At 41.1% G+C, this 23076-nt stretch overlaps 1 protein-coding gene across 1 annotated transcript in view; it reads right to left on the reverse strand.

Moving 5' to 3' along the window:
• The window catches only part of LOC140625380 (aldehyde oxidase-like), a 76063-nt gene that overhangs the window by 32686 nt on the left and 20301 nt on the right, over positions 1 to 23076 (reverse strand). The window contains 17 exon segments of the mRNA XM_072812653.1: positions 3072 to 3165; positions 6504 to 6626; positions 9851 to 9968; positions 10616 to 10785; positions 13566 to 13658; positions 15310 to 15472; positions 16379 to 16453; positions 16455 to 16555; positions 16557 to 16577; positions 17593 to 17720; positions 17952 to 17963; positions 19161 to 19224; positions 19418 to 19569; positions 20710 to 20802; positions 21687 to 21807; positions 22022 to 22045; positions 22848 to 22928. Of these exon segments, the coding sequence (XP_072668754.1) occupies positions 3072 to 3165; positions 6504 to 6626; positions 9851 to 9968; positions 10616 to 10785; positions 13566 to 13658; positions 15310 to 15472; positions 16379 to 16453; positions 16455 to 16555; positions 16557 to 16577; positions 17593 to 17720; positions 17952 to 17963; positions 19161 to 19224; positions 19418 to 19569; positions 20710 to 20802; positions 21687 to 21807; positions 22022 to 22045; positions 22848 to 22928 (1633 nt within the window).

The raw sequence follows: 23076 nt of genomic DNA on the forward strand, positions 1-23076 counted from the left end.
GGCCCTCCCTCTCTTCCTCTCAGGGTGTTGCTCTCAACTAATTTGATCAACTAATTTGATCAGCTAATCCCTGAGATAAAACGTTATTCCACTATGTGTTTAGGAGTGATTCCTTCAGGCACATTTCCATTTTAATAAGAAGCCCTTAAAGACTGAAAAGCCATTAGGATATGAAGGAGTCTATCTGTATTATGCCCAGTAGGACAGGACGTGGGAAAGATAATCTCGGTTTCAGGGCTCTTAGATCTCTTGCAAATCCTGCTGCACAGATTGCCTTCTGTGCTCTCCAGTGGAAAGCCCGTCCCAGCTAACGGAATTTTAAAGAGAAAAATGAGAAGTGGTATCATGTAGAGAGAGACATTCACCTAAGGTTTGGGAAATTAGATCAGTTTGATTCCTGCTCAGTCGCACGCCTCCCAGCCTCCGCTGGTTTACGAATGGGGGTCTTGATGCCCTTCCAGCGCTCTGACCTCAGGGTTAGCAAGGGGCAAAAGAGATCTTCACAGGGGATAAAAATACACAGTAATATCGCTCCCTTCTAGAACACAGTCTAAGACTTGATATAGTTAGTGCTCCACATATTTTTCTCTTTTAAATATTTGTTTTTCTTAGAGCACCTACTTTCCTAAAAGGCAGAAAAAGTGGCTATCACCTCCGGTTACTTCTCATTGAAATAAGTGGCCAAAACTCATCATTCACTTGACTATTGCATTTATTTTTTAGTTTTTTTAAAGATTATTTATTCATTTATTCATAGAGACAGAAAGAGAGAGAGAGAGAGAGGCAGAGACACAGGCAGAGGGAGAAGCAGGCTCCATGCAGGGAGCCTGACGTGGGATTCGATCCTGGGTCTCCAAGATCACGCCCTAGGCTGCAGGCGGCACTAAACCGCTGCGCCACCAGGGCTGCCCTTGACTATTGCATTGTAAGGGGAAAAAAATACCTCAAACTAGTGAGTCAAGAAGATGAAAACTTAAAAGTCATATGAACATCCCTTTTAAACCATCCTGTATCACTTATACATTTATCGATGCGGCAAGGGCCAGGATACAAATTAAAATTCAAGAGACAGACTGAATGAATTACTTCACTGCATTAAATGAATAAGATGTTAAGGGAAAGAACACCGATCGAGTTCACACAAAAACACACATGGCAAGAACAGAGGCAAGTGGAAGAACCTCTTTAAAAGTGGATTATTTCCAAGATGCTCACGCCATCATCTCTTTACGCTAAATAAAAATGCTCCCTCCTCTTCTCCCAGAAAACAGACTCTTCCTTCAAGTGTTTGCCACATTTCACTAATCTGAAGAATCACCTGGAGCCCTGTGAAAACTTGTCAAGAGCATATTCCTGTGCTATCCTGATCCTCCAATTCCAGAATTCTAGAAAGGAAGGCACAGGAATCTCCAGGCAGGTCTCACAAATGTCTCATACTGGGAGACACCGGGAAACACTGGGTGTGCTAAATGAGCACCTGCCAGGGTGTTAGCTCAGCAGCAGACGGTAAAATACTGACCAGAGAACAAGAACATCTAAGCCTAGTAGTAATTATCGCTCACCGTCATGGATCGCCAAGCTCTATGCCAAGCACACTTATGTTATCTCTTAGGATCTTCACAACAGATCTTTGAGATCAGGATTATTTTGTTCATATAATTTTAAAGCAAGGAGATGGCCCCTAGCAAGTCACACAGCTAATAAGACAGCGTGCCAAGGAATACTGGCAGGGTGATGGGGCGAGGTGTCTTTTCTACAGCTTCCAGGTGACATCATCCAGGGATCCTGTGACCATGTTCAGGCTTAATACAGCTGTGGAGTTAAGAAACATGATGGGCTTTGACCTCAAGTGGTTGGACTGATTACACCTGACACAGCTCTGGCTATACGCTGAAGGACAGTATGTCTTAGGACCCTTCCTGAGATGGGGATCAGAGTTGTCGTGGGGCTCCATCCCAGGACCCTGGGATCATGACCTGAGCCGGAGCCAGGCATTCAACCGACTGAGCCACCCAGGTGCCCCTGATGTTCTGATTTTGATAACTATTTAAGTAAGATAATAGTCTTGCCCTTGGGAAGTACACACTAGTACCTAGGGGTAAATAAGCATGTAACTTACTCTCAAATGGCTCCAAAATAATGTGTGTGTGTGTGTGTGTGTGTGTGTGTATGTGTGTGTACAGAAAGAGAGAATGGTAAAGCAAGTGTAGTAAAGTGTTAATAATCGGGGAATCTCAATAGTTACTAGGAATTTCTTTAATGTTTCTGCAAGTTTTCTGTAAACTTAAAATCCTTTCAAAATAAAAAGTTATAAAAATTTCATTGGAAAATTCAAATCAACCATATTCTAAGAGATAAATTTCATTTTAATTAAACATAAGGAAGGAAGTCTGGAAGGAAGGGAGGGAGAAGTCAGAGAGAGATAGGATGGAAGAGAAAGAAACATGGGCTTTGGAAATCCTAAGAAAAGCTATCAATTCACTGACCAGTTTTGTCACTTAGTAGCTGTTGTATGACTGTGTTCATGCTCCGTAAGCACTCTGAGCCGCATTTTCCCAATCTGCAGAGTGGTTATGAACAGGAAAAGAGACTACATCATGTAAAAACTTAGGCCATGATGGGGCAGGTGGTCAGTGCACAGTACAGGGGGCTGTGCCTCCCACTTTGCCTCCCTGCTCTGGTCTACACACACACACACACACACACACACACACACACACACACACACACATCTGTGAATGAAGTGCCTGGTCCAAAGGAGCAATATCCACCTAGGCTGATTTCTAGATGATTTCTTTCTTTCTTTTTAAAGATTATTTATTTATTCATTCATTCATGAGAGACACAGAGAGAGAGAGAGAGGCAGAGACACAGGCAGAGGCAGAAGCAGGCTCCTCACAGGAAGCCCGATGTGGGACTCGATCCTGGGACTAGGATCACACCCTGAGCCAAAGGCAGACGCTCAACCGCGGAGCCACCCAGACATCCCTCTAGATGATTTCTAAAAGGCAAAGGCTTAGAAGCCTTCCAGGGCTCCTTCCTCTCTCATTACTTTTTCCAGATAGCTCTACCTTCTAGAATTTGATCAACCATTTTAAATGCCTCATCAACATTTCCATATTCCAGTTTCTTTTCTGGTTTGAAGGAGTTGTGCTGTATGGCTTCCTAGAAAGAACAGAAAATTGAGGCTCTGTGGGCGAGGGACCCAGCCCTCTGGCAGCAGCCACTGGCACTGGGGCAGCATCTGAGTGGAGGAAGTATCTCCCTGGCTTCGGAGTCCCATGCACTTTCATTCAGCACAATCCCAGTGACCTGAGCTAAGAACTAGCCTTCAGAGAGACTCCTCACAGAGTAAATACAAATGTGCCTGTTGAGTCAAAAGAGGGTATGCTCAGGAAAAAAACCAGCATGTAAGGTGGTCCCGGAGTGGAACTAGTATTTTCCAGGAAGACTGTACTATGCATTCCACAACCCATTTTATGCAGCCAAGGCCACATGGCACCTGGGTTTAGAGCTTGGACTGTAGACCCAGTCAGAATTGTGTCCAATCTCTCCATTTACTACCGTTTGACTGTGGGCTTATTATTTCTCTCTGAGCCCCATCTGTAAAATGGAGATACAGTTGTGCACATAGCTCCAATAAAATTGTGGTGCAGATAAAATGAAATGAGACATATAAAGAGCTTACATGGCATATAATAAATGCTCAGTAAATGCTAGCCAAAGACATTCTAGTGATAAGGATCATGGTAGGCCTGCCTGCCAGCTCCACGCTCCTCTTCTGGGAGGTTGAGCACAGCATTTGTATAGGGCAGTGGGGCACCTGGGACTCCAGCCCCAGAACTGAGATTCAATTACAAGCCCAGTCTGTGTACCACAAATCCACTTACACACTGGATCCTACTGCTTCCCCTGGGTGCCCAGTGAAGGGAGACAGTGGTAGGTACACATAATCAAGGATGTAGCTACAATAATGTAGGCTGGTTTTCTTAGCTATTCTAGGAATTTATTTTGCCATAATCCCTGCATCCGCTGGCAAATGTGACGTACCAGCTCCTGCAAACATTATCTACCACAGGTTATTGTCCATCCGTGAAATTCCAGCCTGCTGACAGTTAGGAATTATTCTAACTCTCGTTCCCTCTGGCCACTAGTAGATGTTTAGACCTATCAGAACACCTTACAGGGCTGATGGATTGTGATCCTGCCATTTCCTCCATTCAAACAGTGGGTTCATTTGTTTTTACCACTGTGGGACTCAGCTTCCTTGATAGAGGGTTTGTTGATTGCTTCTATGTGACTAGCTGTGTGACCTGTCTTCTTGTTTCCTTATCAGAATGAAGACAATAGCAGGTTTTCCTCACGGGATTGTTGTGAGCATTTAGTGAGTTAGTGTATAAAACCTGCTTTGACTGTGGCGAACTCTGTATAGGTGTTGGCTACGGTCATATTGTTGATCATGATGACTGACAGGACTTTCTGGTCGGGAGCATATTTTTCTCGCTATGGTCATCAACTTGATCCCTTGAGCCAAGAGTTTTGATAGAGTTTCCCCATTCAAACTACGAAGCACTCTAAAAAGCATCAGCTTAGTTAAACATCAGTGTTAGTGACAGCGATACATTTATTTTTATCTTATTTAGATTGATAGCACAGTTTCTTCTTACAATGAATTTATATGCCTTTCATAGTAATCTAAGATTCATCTATTCCTGGTTGAAAACAGAAGTTACACCTTATAAATTTTCCCTCTTTACTTGCTATTTGCTTTTTGAGTAACTTTGAGACAATTTCCCAAATATTTCTTGGTCAAAAAAGTGATTGAAGAACTGTAATGTGTATGGAGTTGGGTGTATTTCCCCCTAAAATTTTTGATTAAATCCACTCACTTCTAGTAGATTGACCTTGGAGAGCTTGAACTCTGATAAAAATGTGAGGCAGCTCTTCCCCACATGTCAAAGTTTGGTGTTCGATGCTGGTACTCTCTGGCAAACAACTGGGGATCTGCCAGTTGGAGGGACGGAGGGCAAGGAAAGAGTGGCATCTGTTTGCTTGTTTGGAATTTTATTTGGCTAGAAGGTGGGGGCAGGGAAGGGAAGATATTTAGACACCAGTACTGGGCAAAGGATTATAAATAACATTTTGATGAAGTATCATGTAAATAATTTCTTATGAAGAAGTAACTACGAAATCATTTCTTATTTAGAAGTAACTCTAAAACAAAATGTTGGGGAACATTTTGTGTATAAGGTAGGCAAGCACGGTAGTCAACATCTGACTAAGAAGGGATGAGAATATTTGAGTCTGAAACTGGCCAGGAAAATTTGGGAAGCTTTATCACTCCTTGACTCCAACTTAACTTCTAAATGTTTGTCATCTTGACATACTTTTATTTTAATTTTAAAATAGTGAGGACACTGTCCAGAAACAAATGCTATGTTCCTAGGAATAAAACAGCATGATGGGAAATACACCCTAGGCCAAGTTCTCCTAGAGACACTAATCTTAGCCAAGTCAGTTTCTCATTCCCTGCCACAGGGCATGCTAGTCACCTAGAGGACAACAGATTCATTTCATTGTGAAGATAATGTATTCCCAGAGTCCACAGCGTCTGTCTGTGCTGAATCTAATCTATTCATGCTGCTTTCCCAACTTGCATGCTTTCATTATTTAGTAAATCATAAGAACCGATGCAATAGATGCAGAGCACCCTGTCATTTCATGGTTCGTACAATCTTTGTAAATCTCTTAACTCCTTTCTAAAAAACATGATAGAAAATGCAATACTCCAATTTGTTTAAGTTGCCAAAATACCTACAGGCATCATAAGATCTATTCTTCATACTCATTTAAGACACGCACTGGAGAATCTAAAAATACCATCTCCAATACTGGCTTCACAGAGCATCTTGCTGGTTCCTGCACACACCCGAGAGGGTCAGGGTGAAGGTGAATTCAGGCCTGCAAGGTGTGCCAACTGTCCTGGACATCAGTGGTTGCCAGTGCAGCATTCCTCTCACCTGTCCCCTTCAGTGATCAGATTTCTGTTTACATCTCCATCGCTACCCCACTCAGTTCCACCCCCCTGCAGCCCATACACTTCAGAGAAATCTAACCCCCAGCAGTAACCAACAGGTCCTCCATTCCCCTGGCCAATCATTCATTCAGAGATGGACGTGACCTAATTGGCCTGATAAACCTGGATCTCAGGACTCGTGCTTACAATGCTGGGACAATGGTCTCTCTTGCTCCCTGGACATGGATGAAAAGCTCCTGGCTGCCATCCTGTGACTACAGGGCAGAAGGCCTGGACTATGGGCAGCAGAGAGCAGAGGCACAAAATCAGGTTCTTTGCTGACACTGATAAAGTCTGAGGCCAACAAAGCCCCTATGTTTTAGACACCAATTTGAGTCAAATTTTCTTTCCTGTTACTGTAGCCAAAGCATTTTAACTGATACACCATCGAAATGTGCTCTCCTGGCGCTATCCTTGAACTCATTACCTTGATGGTCAGGATCAATGGCTTCAAATCTTGGTAGATAATCTTCATTCGTTTGGCTGCTTGCTTTGCCTGAACCTCAGAATCTGCAATCACGGCACAGATGAGCTGACCCGCACAGAATACCTACAACACAAAAAGACTTTTGTCCTCAGGGAGCACAGGCACCAGGTCCTCTCATTCATTTTCCTCCTCCCTCCTAGCACAGAGCGAGACACAGAGTAAACAACCCCCTTCGCACGTGCAGTGCAGCTAATAACAAGGACCCTGGTAAGAAAGTGCATTTGTCAGAGTTGGCCCAGTGACCTCAGTGCTGGAGGAGGTCACTGACAAGATGTGATCACTGGTTGACTCTTGAGTTTGACCCAGGCAAATGGAGGCTCCTCACTCCTTCCCTATCCTTAGAAGGTGCAGTTTCCACACTAGGAGCTGTTTTAAGGATGGAGCCTTGAGAGAGTAATGTGTGGTACAGATCATCTGGATGGCTCAGGTGACTGAACCCAGTGAAGGCCCTTTACATACCAATGAAGGTAGATGGGTGCAGACGTCAACTAGTCCTGTGGCTGCCCAAGACAGGCCTCATAAGTTCCCTTTCTTTTTTTTTTTTTTTTTAAGTTTTTATTTATTTATTCATGAGAGACACAGACAGAGAGAGGCAGAGACACAGGCAGAAGGAGAAGCAGGCTCCATGCAGGGAGCCCGGGATCCGGGTCTCCAGGATTAGGCCCTGGGCCGAAGGCAGCACTAACCCGCTGAGCCACCCGGACTTCCCCACAAGTTCCCTTTCTTATTAAAACTACTACCTACTGGGATCCCTGGGTGGCACAGTGGTTTGGCACCTGCCTTTGGCCCAGGGCGCGATCCTGGAGACCCGGGATCGAATTCCACGTCGGGCTCCCAGTGCATGGAGCCTGCTTCTCCCTCCTCCTGTGTCTCTGCCTCTCTCTCTCTCTCTCTCTCTCTCTCTCTCTGTGACTATCATAAATAAACAAAAATTTAAAAAAATAAAATAAATAAATAAAACTACTACCTACCAAGCCAGAGTGGTCTGCCTCTTTCAGTAGTTTCTTTTTGCCCTGTGTGTACAGGGACCAATGAGAACCAACACCCAGGCACAAGGGGAATTCAGGTCTTTGTGCTGCATCACTAGCAAAAGTGGCTGAAAAAGGGCAAGAGTGACTGTCATATGGCAGATTCAGGCTCAGGCCAACCCACTGGGGCTGTGGAGGGGCGGAGGGCCAGCTGGCCTGGGAGAGCCAGGCACATGGCTCAACCTGTGGCTGCCACCATGATCAGGGCCATCCTGAGAGGCAGCATCTGGAGAGGGAGTACCAGAGGGTGATAGCCCACCTCCTCAGAGACGAGGGAGGGAGAAAATGAAAACACAACACTGCTGGTGAGCAAATCTCTGCCCCAAACCATGGTGGAGCACAGGCTTTTCACAAAGAGACTGAGTTTAGACTTGCCAAGACATAAGCAAGCACAGAGCATCCCCTTCATCGTTTCACCTCCAGGTGAGGCAGTTGGCCTAAAAGAGTTCAGACAGGATAAGGGCAGAAAATTGATGGGGGAAAAGAATATAAGGCTCCAGAAAGGTAAAATAAGACCAGAAGAATTCACCATGATTGCTCAGTTCTGTCTCACCTTATACCATGATCACAATTCAGATTTAATCACTCATTTTAAAATCGATTTAAACTACTAAATCTTTTCTACAATGAGCACATAGTGGCTTTGTTGTCAGAAAAAATGATAGTAAAAAGTTAAATCTAGACATATTCCACACACACAAAAGTGTGTTTGTTGGGTGTGAGTTGGCGGGGGGTACAATGGGGAGATAAATGAAGAATGGCAAAATGTCGACAGTTGTTGAAACTGAGTGATGGGCCTTTGGGGATTCATTGTATTATTCTCTATTTTTATATATGTTTAAAGTTTCTACAATGAAAATAATTTTTAAAGGCATAACTTAAAAAAGGAGTTCTGCACAGAGGCCTGGTTCTGCGCCTGTGACCCGGCACACAGACATGCCCTTGTGATGCTCATAATCAACATGTGCACACCTCCCAGAGGAAGTACCATCGTGCAGCTCAGAATGGTTTTGCTTGTCTAATTAACATTTTGCAAAGGCCATAATTCTCAATGTCTTCTGCTAGTCCCACACAGGCCTGCCTTGGGAGAGTTTCAACCTCCACTTCACACTCAGTCATCAAACTTTCATTTTTATCAACTAAATCAGCCAGCAAGAGCCAGATGTAGGGACTCTGTCATATGATGAAACTGTTTTCGGTAAACACTGAACTGAGAAGTGTGAGTTAGGCAGAAAACCTGCTGGAAGCTGCCCTTGTTGCATTTTCTGGGAACCTAAGATACAATAGCCAAATCATTTTGAATCACCCAAACCTTCAAATGGCAACAGTGCTATCATTGTTCCTCTGTCTTGCTACATGGGAAGCAGTGTGTGGAATATACAGATGAATCAGACACGGGGCTTGACTCAAGGACTTTTACTAGGGAGGAGAAATACATAAGACAAAGGAGTAACTAAGTAAGCTTAGTACATTGCAGGAAGGGCATTAAAGGTCCACTTCACCTTCTCCTCTGGACCTTCAGCACTGTGAAGGTAAGGGCCAGTTGGGTCTTGCTCAGCTATGGTGGTCAGCCACACTGGATGCTCACTTAAAAATGCTGTTGAATACATCGTAGTATAAATGAATGAGTCAGACTGAGTTCAGAGAGGGAGACAGAATTCTTGTATCAAGGCATAAAAATGAGGCACCTGGGTGACTCAGTCGGCTAAGCATCCAACTCTTGATTTTGGGTCATGAGATCAAGCCCTGAGTCTAGCTCCACACTGTGTATGGAGTCTGCTTAAGATTTCTCTCTTTTCTCTATCTCTCTGCTCCTCCCACCCTGTGCATGTGCTCCCTCTTTTCCTCTCTCAAAAAAAAAAAAAAAAAGGGGGATAAGGAAAGGCTTCATGGTGGAGATACTACTTGAACTTGGACTTGGACACTGAGCCTAGGGCAATGGTGAGGGATTCTTAGGGGAAAGGTTAACAAATAAAAGTTATCATTATTCTCTCTTCATTTACCTTTCATACATGCTAGCAGCACACTGTCTTACTACCAGAAAATAGGAAAACACCAAGTATCTTTTATAGAACTGGACAACTTCATTTCTTGTATGGAAAATGAATATATTTGAATTCATTCACCATTAGAATATGGTGTATCAAAGAATTATTGGAATTCTTTATGATGTGCCAAATTTGATGCCATCTTTAAAAAAATATGCAAGGCCATTAACTGAGGAAATTATTTTTGAAACAGAAAGCAAAAATATAGTACTTCCTCTGTCACCAGAAGTTTCTCCTTCTGGCATAAGGAGTTTACACCATGAAGATGTTCCTCAGTCACAACATCCACCACTCCAGGCAGGCTGAGAGCTTCTGACAGATCAATAGACCTAGAGGAGAATACACAGAGCAGGTCCTCAGAGAAGCCCTCTTGCCTGAAGACCATGGAGAACATGTTTAATTGGAGAATAAGATATTTGAGTGTTAAGATACATCCAGTGACTGGCTGCTCTAATAGTTCTCTGCCAGACAACTGGGAAAAAATTCCTGGGATAATGAAGCTATTACTTGAAATGAGTGAATTTGACCCTTGAGCAATGCAAGGGTTAGGGGTACTGATCCCCGACACAGCTGAAAATCTGCATATAGCCTTTTCACCTCTAAAACGTAACTACTAATAGTCTACTATTGATCAGAAGCCTTATTAATAGCATCAACAGTGAATGAACACGTATTTTACATGTCGTATATTTTTACAAGAAAATAAATGGAGAAAAGAAAATGTTCTTCATACTACTGACATTTAAAAAATCCACATATAAATGGACCTGCACAGTTGAAACCCATGTTGTTCAAGGGTCAACTGTATGTGGAGGGAAAAATTGTAGTAAATCCTACATTTTGATCTAATATCCCTCCCAAGCTACACTGGATATTGCCAACAAATAGCCTGTCCTCTTTGTACCATTACTTATCACTAATGTGATTTGGATGAAAAGGCAATCATTAACATCTAATTAGCAACTTTATCACTTACACAATCTTAGCATGAGCTCCTGAACTTGTTACAAAAGTCAAGAAGAGCTCCCGATCCACTGTAGGCATGTCATCACAGTAGATGGCTTCCCCCGTAGCATGCTTAATACCAGACAGATGCATGATAGCATGGCCAATTGTATCTTGAGGAAGCTGCTTTGAGTCTGCACTCTGTTTAACCAATAACCAACAGACCATTTTTATAATACTATGCACTTCTCCCATAAGAGAGTAGCTATATAATTTACATCCAAACCAGAACACTTTTAAACTGAAAATATTCACTGTTAATAATAACCCTAGGACAATAAGCCTATTTCGATAATACAGTAGGCAAACTGGGAGGTATGGTTATGACATCATTCTTTTTCCCCCTGCCTTTACTGAATATAGAACATAAATATCTCTAATACAAATCCCATTTATGTAAGCAAATGAATATAAATATTTCTTCTTAAAAATGTGAGATGATATCCTCTTGTTAATGCTCACATATTTCTTCAATTTTAAAGATTTTATTTATTCATTTGAGAGACAGAGAGATCGTGAGCAGGAAGGACAAGAGAGGGAGGAGCAGACTCTCTGCTGAGCAGAGAGCTTAATTCAGGGCTCAATTCCAGAACCCTGAGATCATGACCTGAGCCAAAGGCAGATGCTTAATTCTGAGCCACCCAGGGACCCCATATTTCTTTCAATTTAATTATCAAAATTATTTTACTGTTGTATCTAAGCAATGGCATATATAATGTTTTTCAGAAGAGCATTATGATATTGTGACTATGTTTTACAAAATATCGAGGGCATGCTGTCGACAAGAAGAGCCTTTTTTTTTTTCTATTCCAAGCAAGAAGTTAAGAAATAATGGGTAAAACTCGTAACTTAGACAATCCTGATAAAGAATGAAGACAAAGGGACCTGCATTTTGAGGAATGATTTACTAATGCTACTCTTTCTTAAAGACCCATGGAATAAAATGTCTTGCTACCGGTCTCTAAATACCTTTAATAAGCTTCACTGACCAAAGTGGACATTAAGAAACATAATGTCTTCCCCATTATTTCAAATATGAGAGAGTTGTTAGCTTTCCTAGTAGGTTGGTTATTGGGAGAAGAACTGGATGCATGAAGAAAGAGGAATTAAGGGACAGGACAGAGGCCAGGCTCAGAGTTCAGCATGAAGGCTCTGGCTGCTAAGGAGGTGGTGATGGGTGTGTGGGTGGTGGATATTCCAGGATAAAGATAACTGAAATACACACTACTTCTCCAATGCCTTCCGCTGCTTATAGGACTTGAGAAGAGTGGTCCTGGCTCATTGTCAACCTACTTGAAGGACTCAATAAATAAACCTTTGGCTTGAGATAGATCAGAGGCTGTCTAGGCAGGAGGCAGGCCTACATCAATAAGGCAAAGGAGAGTGGCACATGAAATATGAAAACATGTTCAGCATTTTAGCTGAAGATGCAACACTTTTTTTTTGGAAGGGGGGGCGTCAGTTGGGTGAATCTACTATTAAAAGAGGCTGTACTTGACTTGACACCTTCTGCTTGTTATGTGGCTGAAGGTACAATGGAGGAATGAATTTGTCTCTTCAAATGGGTGATCTCTTGAAGCTATGGCAAAATGCTTTCAAAGCAAATGAACTGATTTGGGGAAAAATGTTTGTCATATTTTTCCTGTGCTGAAGATGCTCTGGCAATGCAGATATTTGTGTGTGTGTGTGTGTGTGTGTGTGTAAAACCACAGGAAAACAAAAAGAAAACTCATCTGTGTGGGAGATAAACCGCTTCCAAAAGTCAGCCTTGCAATCTATAACAACAAGCTTCCTTTTATGATTACCAATCGTGTGAAGATTATCACTTTCCTTTGGATGATCTGAATGCCTATTGATTTGTTGTTGTTGTTGTTCCTTTCTGAGGTTTCTTCCATTGTCAAGGTAACGCTAGGGTATCTATAAGCAAAGGGCGGCAGCTTCCATGTTTTGTAGAACACCAGGAAAGACAGAAGCTTTTCAAAACTTTTAATATCATCATTTTCAATAGAGTTTGGTGTCCTTGAATTTTTGAACACACTGAACCTAAACCCTCAAGAGATATATACCAACTGCAACATTCATTATGATGTACTGTCAGCTTTTACAACTAAATCCAACAATAGACTCAATGAACTGATGCTTTAAAAAGCCTCGTCACATTCTGGACTTAATAAAACTCTCAAGGTAAAGTTTCTTGACAATAATTTCAAGGAAAAACACATCAATCTTATCCAGTTTACCAACAGGATGACTTCAGGTCATATTGCTATGATGCTGTAGTAGAAAATTCCATTTGAAAGTCATGAGGAATTCTGTTCTAATAGTCAGCTTTCATTAGGAGAGTTTTTAATAGCTCTTAGAACTTAGAGTCAACTCTAAATGTAACTCACAGAAAAGATACCTGGAGAATAGAGACTGGAGAAGCAGACACTTTTCTTTATTAAAAAAAAAAAGAGTAAATCAGTAGCTCTTTTAAAAAACCATTACTGTACTTTCACCGACTTCCAAGGGCTGTGTTTTCTGCTCCTCTATAAATAAAATCAAAGCAGCCCCCTGGCCCTGACACAGAATGTGACTTTGGTTGTGCTCCAACTTCTGCAATGCCAAGGGCAGAAGTGTGTGGTAAGCTAGCCAGCTCATTCCTGTCAGTGGCACAAGGCCACAGAGCAAAACACATGAACTTCAAGATCAAAACAGACATTTTTAAAAAACTGCCATTGCTAGTTTTATTTTTAGTCATAATTTTTCATTGAGTTTGAAATTTTAATTAACACCAAAAAATGCAGAGTTCACCAGAAGGGGAGCTTGAGCTTATAAAGCTTGAGAATCACTGTGAGATAAGTGGAGTGTCCAGGTGAAGAAGCTATAGGCCAGGCTCTCTGAATTAAAAAAAAAAAAAAAAAAAAAAAAAAGCCACTAACCTGGTACTTTAATATGCTGCAGTGATGTCTGGAATGAAGTTCTTCTAAAGCACTCTCATACTTGTCTGTAAAGCTAGGATAGTGAACAGGATCCTGAAAAGTAGAACCATTGTAGATATCTAAAATAGGCCAGAATGGTCTTGGAAGGGAGGCTACCATGATTCTTAACAAGCAGCGCTCCTTGGACGTCTAACACTTAGTAAGTACTTGATCTGTGCAGAACCTTGGAGATAGAAGCAGCTCCCTGACCTCTAGGACACATGCTCTAGAAGGTCCATACATACTACTCTACATTATGAAGAACCAAGTAAATATAGATCACGGACTTCCAACATCTTTACGCTTATGATTCCCTCATATACTTTCCTAAATGATTTGAGGACTTACAAACCAAAAATATAGGAAGATAGGGGTGAGGTAAATAACATGAAAGGAAGAGAATACTCAAGCTGGAGAAAAAGTGAGAGCCAAAGCACACCATTGCAAATGAATGTGAAACTGTGTTGCACCAACTGGCCAATGGGGGAGGAAGGAAAATGCAGAGGGCTCTATCCTTGCTACAACCCCACAGGAGGAAATTTCCTGGGGCCCTAGAAGGAACACTTCTTAGAACTGAGAGAAGTGGATCACTGAGTCTTTAAATAAGACTTTAAACAGTACACCTAATGGTTATGTTTTATAATTAAAAAATTTTAATGTAAAATTTAAGCCAACAAAGGCTACTATTTTTAATAGTAGAGAAATATTGACTAGAGGAGGTTAAATAGAAGGCATAAGACTGCAAGGTAGAAGCTTTAAGTGATATCACTTGATTCACCAATTGTAATAATTGCTATTAATTGGAATAATCCACATTGGGTTTATTTTTTTCCTCTTTTGATTGCCTGGTGAGAGTATGTCGCTTACACATTGTCCATTTTCCATTTTCAGAAATTGTATATAACCCTCTGGTTCTTAGTATAATGTATACTGAAAATCCATGTATAATGAAAAAAAATACACTCAGAAGCAATATTAAGAGAAAACTTTGTGACTCTTATTAAAGTGATCATACAAATTTCTCTATCACATGAAGAATGTTCTTGGCTTCTAGTCTAATTTGGTCAGCTGGTTATAGCATGGGATGCTTCAAGATCCCTTTGGGTCTAGAAAATTTATTCAGAGAAATCTTTCTAGTTGTACCTTCCCTAGCAAACAATCTTGTAACTATTTTTTACAAGGGAGACCAGGTAAAAGAACACCTGGGTTATCACCCTATCACTAAGACAGCTACAAGGCAGTCTTCCCATGTTCCTCTGAGCCCTCTTCCTGTGATGACCCACTTCATAATAACCTTGTGGAATGGCTGCCATCATCATCTTATAGGTGAGAGAAATGAAGCTGAATCCAGAGAAGAAAGTCAAATGCATGATGGTGACCCTCCACAAGTGGAAGAGATGTTCTACTGAGGAAAATATGTTCAAACAAGCTTTCTGCATACCACCCAAACAACAGTCAGAAACAGTAACTGAGTAGTGTTAAATGGAATTCTGCACAACTCTGTGCTCTATTTGCGAATCTTCTCCAAGTGTACAGGCCATCAATAGCCAGCCTGGAGGATGCCCAGTAAGCCCAAGTGTCTTTAATTTGGGTTGTCTCCCTCTATTCTATAGCTCTTTGGCATAGTGGAGGTTGTTGCCTCCACTTTGGGTATCACCATAGCCCTCAGTTCTGGGAAAGCCAATATGTGGTCAGTTCCATTGACCATCCTCTTCAACATCTGTGACACTTCTAGGTAGAATTTGAAGAGGAAGCTGATGATGAGAGTTCTCTTGAACTCCACCTTCCCACCCAGAGCTAAGCCTGGAAGGGTAACTTAATCCAGAACCAGCCTGCAAGCTGCATCCAGCATCTCTTCGTTCCAAGGCCTATGGGAATCAAAGAGAAGACTCCTAGCCAACAAGGCTCATTACCTCATGGACTCAGCTTGGGTATGAGACAAATAATGACAGTATAATGCAGGAAATAAGAGTGTAAGCTCCACAGTTGAGCAACCCACATTTAAATCACAGTCCCAGGACCATCACTTCCTCATCAGTAAAAGGAGAAAAAGAGTAGAACTCTCCACCTGGAATGGTCATAAGAAAGAAATGATGACCTGTGTTAAGTCCTTAGCCCAGCAGTAACCAACTCCTATATCACAGGAGCATTTACTGCATTCCTGGTCCTGTTTTAAGCACTTTATATGTATTCACTCATTTAATCTTATGAGGTAGGGATGATTATTGCCCTTTGACAGATAAGGAAAGGCACTAGAAAGTAAAGTAAGCTGACTGAGATCACATAGTTCATCGGGGTTGACTGAGTTCATACTTTAACCACCATTTCTCTGCTTACTTTTGAAATGGTAACTGATACCTAGCAAATGCTCCAGAAATATGGGCTATTAGTATTATCTATAAAGATAAGTCTGTAAGCAAATGACTTTAGCAATTTATTATAAAACAAACTCCCATAGTCTATTTTTTACCATGGTAAAGTATTCTCTCATGGTAGAGAATGCATATTTTCTTATTTTGTTTACTGTGTCTACTGTACTATTAGGAGATGGGTTCCCTCTTTCCTTCTCCCTCTCCCTGCCCCCTCTTCTCTTTTATACACACACAGACTATATGATGCCCACTTCAGGATTCACCATAATCAAGATACATGGAAATAATAATGAAATCTTACTGGAATTCCATGCCATTAAATAGAAAGCTAGTAAGCATTTTTCTTCTTGTAATGGTATGTTATCACAAAAGGAGTTTCTCCATTACTTGGAGTCTAGGGACATGATACCATATCTTCTGATGAGTTTCTGGCAGGGATTCTTTGCACAGATAGTGGTTGGACCAACATCTCCGTGAGATGGATAAGTGTCTGATGATATCACCCCCTTCTCCAAAAAAGACTCTCATTCCTGAATTGACTATTGCAAGTGCATTCTGTTGCTGCTGGGCTTGTCGGAAGGAAGGCTGACACAAATTCCCACTGAAAACGAAAATTAAGTGGCACATGTAGAAAAATAAGGAGTGACAACTATGCACTAAACAGTTTATGTATGCTGCCTCACAGGACCTTGTCACACTTTCTGATATGGGCTGAACCTTGCCCCCCTCCCCTCCCCAATGGATGTGTTAAAGTCCTAACTCCTAGTACTTCAGAATGTGACTTTGAAGATACAACCTTTAAAGAGGTATTTACATTAAAATGACGTGATTAGGGTGAGCTCTAATCTAACATTGTGGTGTTCTTCTAAGAGTTAATTTGGACATAAACAGAGGGAAAGCCACGTGAGGACACAGGGAGAAGATGGTCATCTACAAGCCAAAGAGAGAAGCCTCTGAAGACAAGCCTTGCCGACATCTTGATACCAGTCTTCTAGCCTTCCAAATTGTGAGAAAATAGAGTTCTATTGTTTAAGCCACTCAGCTTATGGTTTTTTATGATGGTAGCCCTAGCAAACTACTATACCCTTCAAGGCAGGCTTAATTATTCTCATTTTACAGATGAGGAATCTGAGCCTCAGAGTGATTCCATAGTTAGTTCAGGTCACAGATCTTGAAACCAGGATCCAGTCTTGAGTCTGAGTTCACTTTGAGTCCAAAGTCCTTCTATCCCCTAAGTTCTATTGAAAATGTATTTTTTTTAGACTCTTTCAAACCCCAAGATATAGGTATAGCATATTTTCAAGTCTTCTTTAAGAAAAAGCCTTATGGGACAAAGAATTTATAAAAATCTATAGGGAAGTAATTTTAGAGTTGGGATGGAGAGAGACAGAGAGACAGAGAGGGAATGGTAGAGACAAAGGTCTCTCAATTCTAGGAATGGTTGGGGAGTGCATAGCACAAGTAAAAGGTAACTACTAACAAGTACTATAATCTCCCCTGCAAATAGTCAACACCTGTCCTTAACTCACTATATGTTGGAATTAATTTCCTGTACAGGAATTAACAATTTCCCGTAAACTCACAGGAAAACCAGGAGACTGAAAGGACATTCTCACCTTCCTCGAGTAGGGTATGTTCACTGAGATCAAGATCTCTTCGGGCTTCAGATCTGTGTTGGGACACCTTCTGAGAAAATCCCCATTTAAAGGAACCTGTTGTTTCCCTTCTGTGGAAAGAAATGACACTTCCCCGGGAATCTGTTCCGTTAAACAAAAAAACTTTGGAAATAATTCTACCAAACACCTGATAAAACTGGTTGTTTGGGAAAAGAAGTGTTCTTTCTATGCTTAGCAAATTGCCCCCCCTACAATGGCACCTTGTAGTATTTCTTACAGACTAGGTCCCACTTGTGGTGCTGTTTGCTTCTTTGCTTGTTTATAAATAAAAATATCTAGCAGAGTGTCCCAGTAGTCACATGAACAGTCCTCTTCGCAATTATGAACACAATTCATTTTGAGCTTTGTAAGGAGGCAGTAGATATCAGACCCTTCTTGATAATCTGATCAAGTCACTCAACAAACATGTATTGTTTATAACCATGAACCCTAGTAGGTTCAGTAATGAATAAAAAAAAAATTGCCTTAAATAAATTTATACTAGTAAGGTGCTGCCTTATTTTTTTTGTATCTTTTTCCAGCATCTAAATAATTTCTGTTCTTTAATCAATGTACTGGGGGGTGGAACCACGTAAAGCTATAATGTAATATGACTTTAGGAAGAAAGTTAAGAAGCTTTTGATGTTTACATTCATATCACAAAATATGTTTCTCATCATATGATTGTTTTAAAGGGATGTTACTTAAATACACAACTCTGAATACTAACCTTTTTCCTAAAGATAATTTTGTGGTTCAGATGATATGAAGAGTAGGTATTTAACAACATAGGTAGGCAGGTAATAGAAGGCTAATCCATATTTTTAAATGAAAATAAAAACACTTGACGGGGATGAGCACTGGGTGTTATTCTGTATGTTGACAAACTGAACACCAATAAAAAATAAATTTATTTTAAAAAAAAGAAAAAAAGAAAAGAAAAACATTTATAGGGGACCAATGAGCAATAATTATTAACCAAGTTGGAAAAAGAAACATATTAAAAGCCCTTGATTTTGTTTCAAAAACAAAACTCATAAATACAGAATGGAGTCCAGCCATTTTCAACAAAAAAAGATCTGTAGGCTTCCATCAATGAAAAATTAAGTATGAGCACACAATATGACAAGGTTGCCACAACCCCCCTGTACCACCTGGAGAAAGGCTTCAATAAGGGGGCTCACTCGGTAGTTTTTAACAGCCTATAGTTCTCTCTACTACTCAGGTCACATAAGGACACTAACCAACACAAGTATGGTCAACTAGGGTGACCAGAATGGGAATATAGCTAGCACAAGGCCTCAAAAAGAAAGTGACGAAGACATTGGAAGTGTATGGAATTAGGAACAAACTGATCAAACTTCCAGCATCCACGAGGGTGCGAAGAATTATTAATATTACAAAGAACAGTCATTTTCAAAACTGGACCTCTTGCCTCCCCAGAGAAAAAAAATGGATAAGAGGAGCAGGTTTAGTAATTTCCAAGGGGTTGTCACTTATTTTTTGATAGCAAGTTGAGGGTAAGTTGCCCATGGCCAGGAGGGGATTCAGATCTGAATCTAGGTGCCTGCTCATGATATGGCCCCCTAAAGACTATTTAAAATAATGAGTTCTATTTTCAATATCTGTTGTATAATTATAAAGACACAAGTGAGAGTTAAAGATTAAGCAAGGCTTTGGAGAATCATTATTTTTTGTCTGTTACAAAAGAATTAAAATATCATGATTTGTCAGAGATAGTCACTCCAGACACACATGCCAGAGTTTATCATCATCAAATACATACAGCCATGTTCCTGATCTGAGATCCAGCCAGAGTTCCCAAATGCTTCAAGAGAGCTTGGTACATCTGTGTCTTCTCCTCTGGGGAGTTCTGGATTGTTTCACCCAAGATATCCTTCACCTGAGTCAGGCTTAGGCCAGCACCTAAGGCCAGCCCTGAAGTGAAATAATTTATAAATAAATGCAGTGTGATTAGTGATGACCTGGAAATGTCATTAGGCCAAAGTTATAGACATGGGATCTTTTTCCTGGATATTGCTGCCCTGCTTAGTGATGGTAGTAGTGGTGGTGGCGGTGGTGGTGATGGAGAAGATGGAGGTGATGAAGGTGGTAGTGGTGGTCATGGTGGTGTTGTTAATGGAGGTGATGATAGCGATGGTTGTGATGGAGTGAAAGTGGTGGTAGTAATGGAGATAGTATGTTAATGGAAGTAATGGCTGTGATGGAGGTAGTAATGAAGGTGGTTGTGGTGATGGAGGTAATGGTGGTAGTATTGTTAATGGAGGTGATGGTGGTGATGGTTGTGATGGTGGTGGTAGTTGTGATAGAGGTGGTGGTGGTGATGCAAGTTGTGATGGTGATGGAGGTGGTGGTGGTAGTGATGGAGGTCCCGTGTGAATGGAGGTGATGGTTGTGATGAGGTGGTGGTGATGGTGATGTAGGTGGAGGTGGTGGTGGTGGTGGTGATAAAGGTGATGTAGGCCAAATTTTTTTTTACTATGCTGAATGCTTCCCAGAATCTCCTTGAATCTTAAATCTTTGAGACAATAGCCCTATTTCACTGATGAAGAAATTGAGATTCAGAGTTTGACTAAGTTGTCACATCCAATATGCGAAAGTCAAGAATTAGACTCTAGAGCTAGACTCCAAACCCACATTTATATTACCTCTCATCATTGTCATTAAATCAATTTCCTTTGTGGGAACAGATGGGCCAGTCTGTAAGCTGCTTAATACATAAACCTGCTTTCCTTACTACTGTGCTTCTAGAGAGCAAAGATTGTGTTCTATTCATCTTTATCTTCTATCCAGCACTTAGCATAATACTCTTCACTGAGTAGTTGTTACATTTCTCTGATATGGCAGGCAGAAAGTTTTTTTCAGTAGACTGACTATTCAGACAATGAGTATTCCATGTTCTTCCCTGGGTCTCCTCCAGAATGTTATCATTATTATAAGGAGAAAATCTCTGTATATTGTAATTTGGAATAATTCTTTTCCTGCTTGCCTGCTGGACAAAGGACATAAATTGATTAATGAATTTGAACTAAGAAAATAGGGAACATAAGAACTCACCATTATGTGAACAATTTGCAAAATTCAGTTCTTCAATTCTATCAGGAGAAATTATAACTGGGTGAAAGACGCCCTTAAATTTCACTTCAGGCCCTAAAAGATTAGAAAAAAATAAATGTTGAAGTTGTGATTAAAAGTGATTATCTCTGGGCACCTTGGTGGCTCAGTCAGTTAAGTGTCTGACTCTTCGTTTTGGTTCAGGTCATGATCCTGAGTCATGAGATTGAGCCCTGTGTGGGGACTCTGTGCTGGGTGTGGAGTCTGCTTACGATTCTCTCTCTGTCTCTCTGTGCCTCTCCTCCCCCCTCACACACACACACTCTCTCTCTCTCTCTAAAAAAAAAAAGTAATTATCTTTAAATACACAAAAATTACATATCTTTCTATTGATCTGTTCATTGCCAAATCACCCGGAAACCAGCCAGATGGACTTTCACTGAACTCGGAGGACTCTTTGAACTCGTCAGCTGTAAGTCTTGGCTGACTATTACGGGACAACTTATGGCACACTCAAAATTCTCTTTGGGAGGACTCTGAGAGACTCTTCAAAGAAGTAGGCAAACTGAGTTCACAAAACAGACACAATAGAAAAACCCTGTAACTGCGGTGTAAGAAAACCATTTTATATCTATCCAGATACCACTAAAAGAGGAAACAAAGAGCAACTTCAAATATGAGCCTGAGATCAATCTCCACATGGAAAGAAAGGACAGCTGTCACTGGAACTGTTACTTCTGAGTGGTTATGAAGCAGATCTCCTGGGTGCAACTCTATGCACTGCACTGAGGCAGGCAATCGGAATTTACTTATGTAATGGAAGTTGTGAAAGTCTCTTGAGCAATCTGAGGAAGTCGAGTCTAAATGATTAAAAGTGTTTTTTCAGACTGTTTTTCCAGAGAACATGCATATATGAGGTTCTTTCCTCCAAAGTCCTTTTCCTCAATTCCCTCATAAGAGGTCCCTGGGGCTCTATATACCTACAGAGGTGTTTCCCATGACAACAGGGGCCTGAGGATAGTTGAATTTAGCTTCTAGAAGCTCCTTCAGGGTCACTGGAGAAATCCATATCATTCTATCACCACTAAAAATCTTGGTCCGGGATCCCTGGGTGGCGCAGTGGTTTAGCGCCTGCCTTTGGCCCAGGGCGTGATCCTGGAGACCCGGGATCGAATCCCACGTCGGGCTCCCGGTGCATGGAGCCTGCTTCTCCCTCTGCCTATGTCTCTGCCTCTCTCTCTCTCTCTCTGTGTGACTATCATAAATAAATAAAAATTTAAAAAAATAAATAAATAAAAATAAATATCTTGGTCCTTTGTGGTTGTTTCTCAGCCATTATCTGTCAAAAAAGCAAGAGGGACTCAAGATCATCTCATGACAACACTTTCACCTGTCTCTACCCCATTTTGGTAGGAACAGAGAAAGGAAATGGAGATCTTTCTAAAAAATAAAATAAAAGTGACCTAAGAGTAAAGCTTTACTAAGGAATCAGAGTTCAGATTAAACACATAAAAATATTCTATTCCTTCTGGAGACCGTTCCTATATACCTACTTTGGTGCTTTTATATCTCAAAGGAATTCATTTCAATGTTTCAGAATATTAAAAAAATATTTCAGAATATTGTAATATGCTTAATTTTATAAACTCATTCTGCGGAAGGATAAACTTCAACAAAGATGGAAGTAGGAAACATGTCTACATTTATAAATGTTGTGATGTTATTTCATGACATTTTCTTATAGATACAATCTGCTGCTTTTAGCAGTCAACTATCCCCTCATGATGGCTCTACCCTCATTCACCCATCTCTCTCTTAGTCTCATACTCTTTTTTTAAAAAAATATTTTATTTATTTATTCGAGAGAGAGAGAGAGAGGCAGAGGGAGAAGCAGGCTCCATGCAGGGGGCCCAATGTGGGACTTGATCCCGGGTCTCCAGGATCAGGCCCTGGGCTGAAGGCGGCGCTAAACCACTGAGCCACCCAGGCTGCCCTAGTCTCATACTCTTTACACCTTGGATTAACCATGGCAGATGGATGTTACCAATTTCTCAATCAGCTTCTGAGAAGATCCATAAGCAAATACCCTTCCTAAGCATCTCAGCATGAATTCCTTTAGAATGAGCTCAAATTCGCCTTACCATTAGCTCTGGAGGAAAAACCGATTCTTGAGTTGGATCCAATGGCAGAAACTCCTCTTCTGAGAAGAGCTTTGGACTTGTCTTAAAAAAAAAAAAAAAAAAAAAAAAGTAACAGGAGTTATTGTCATCAGGTAACTCTGACTACCTTAAATCCTTTGTGGAGGGACGCCTGGGTGGCTCAGTGGTTAAGTGTCTGCCTTCAGCTCAGGGTGTGATCCCGGTCCTGGGA

This window comes from Canis lupus, chromosome 36 (genome assembly GCF_048164855.1).
Source record: "Canis lupus baileyi chromosome 36, mCanLup2.hap1, whole genome shotgun sequence".
NCBI classification, from domain to species: domain Eukaryota; kingdom Metazoa; phylum Chordata; class Mammalia; order Carnivora; family Canidae; genus Canis; species Canis lupus.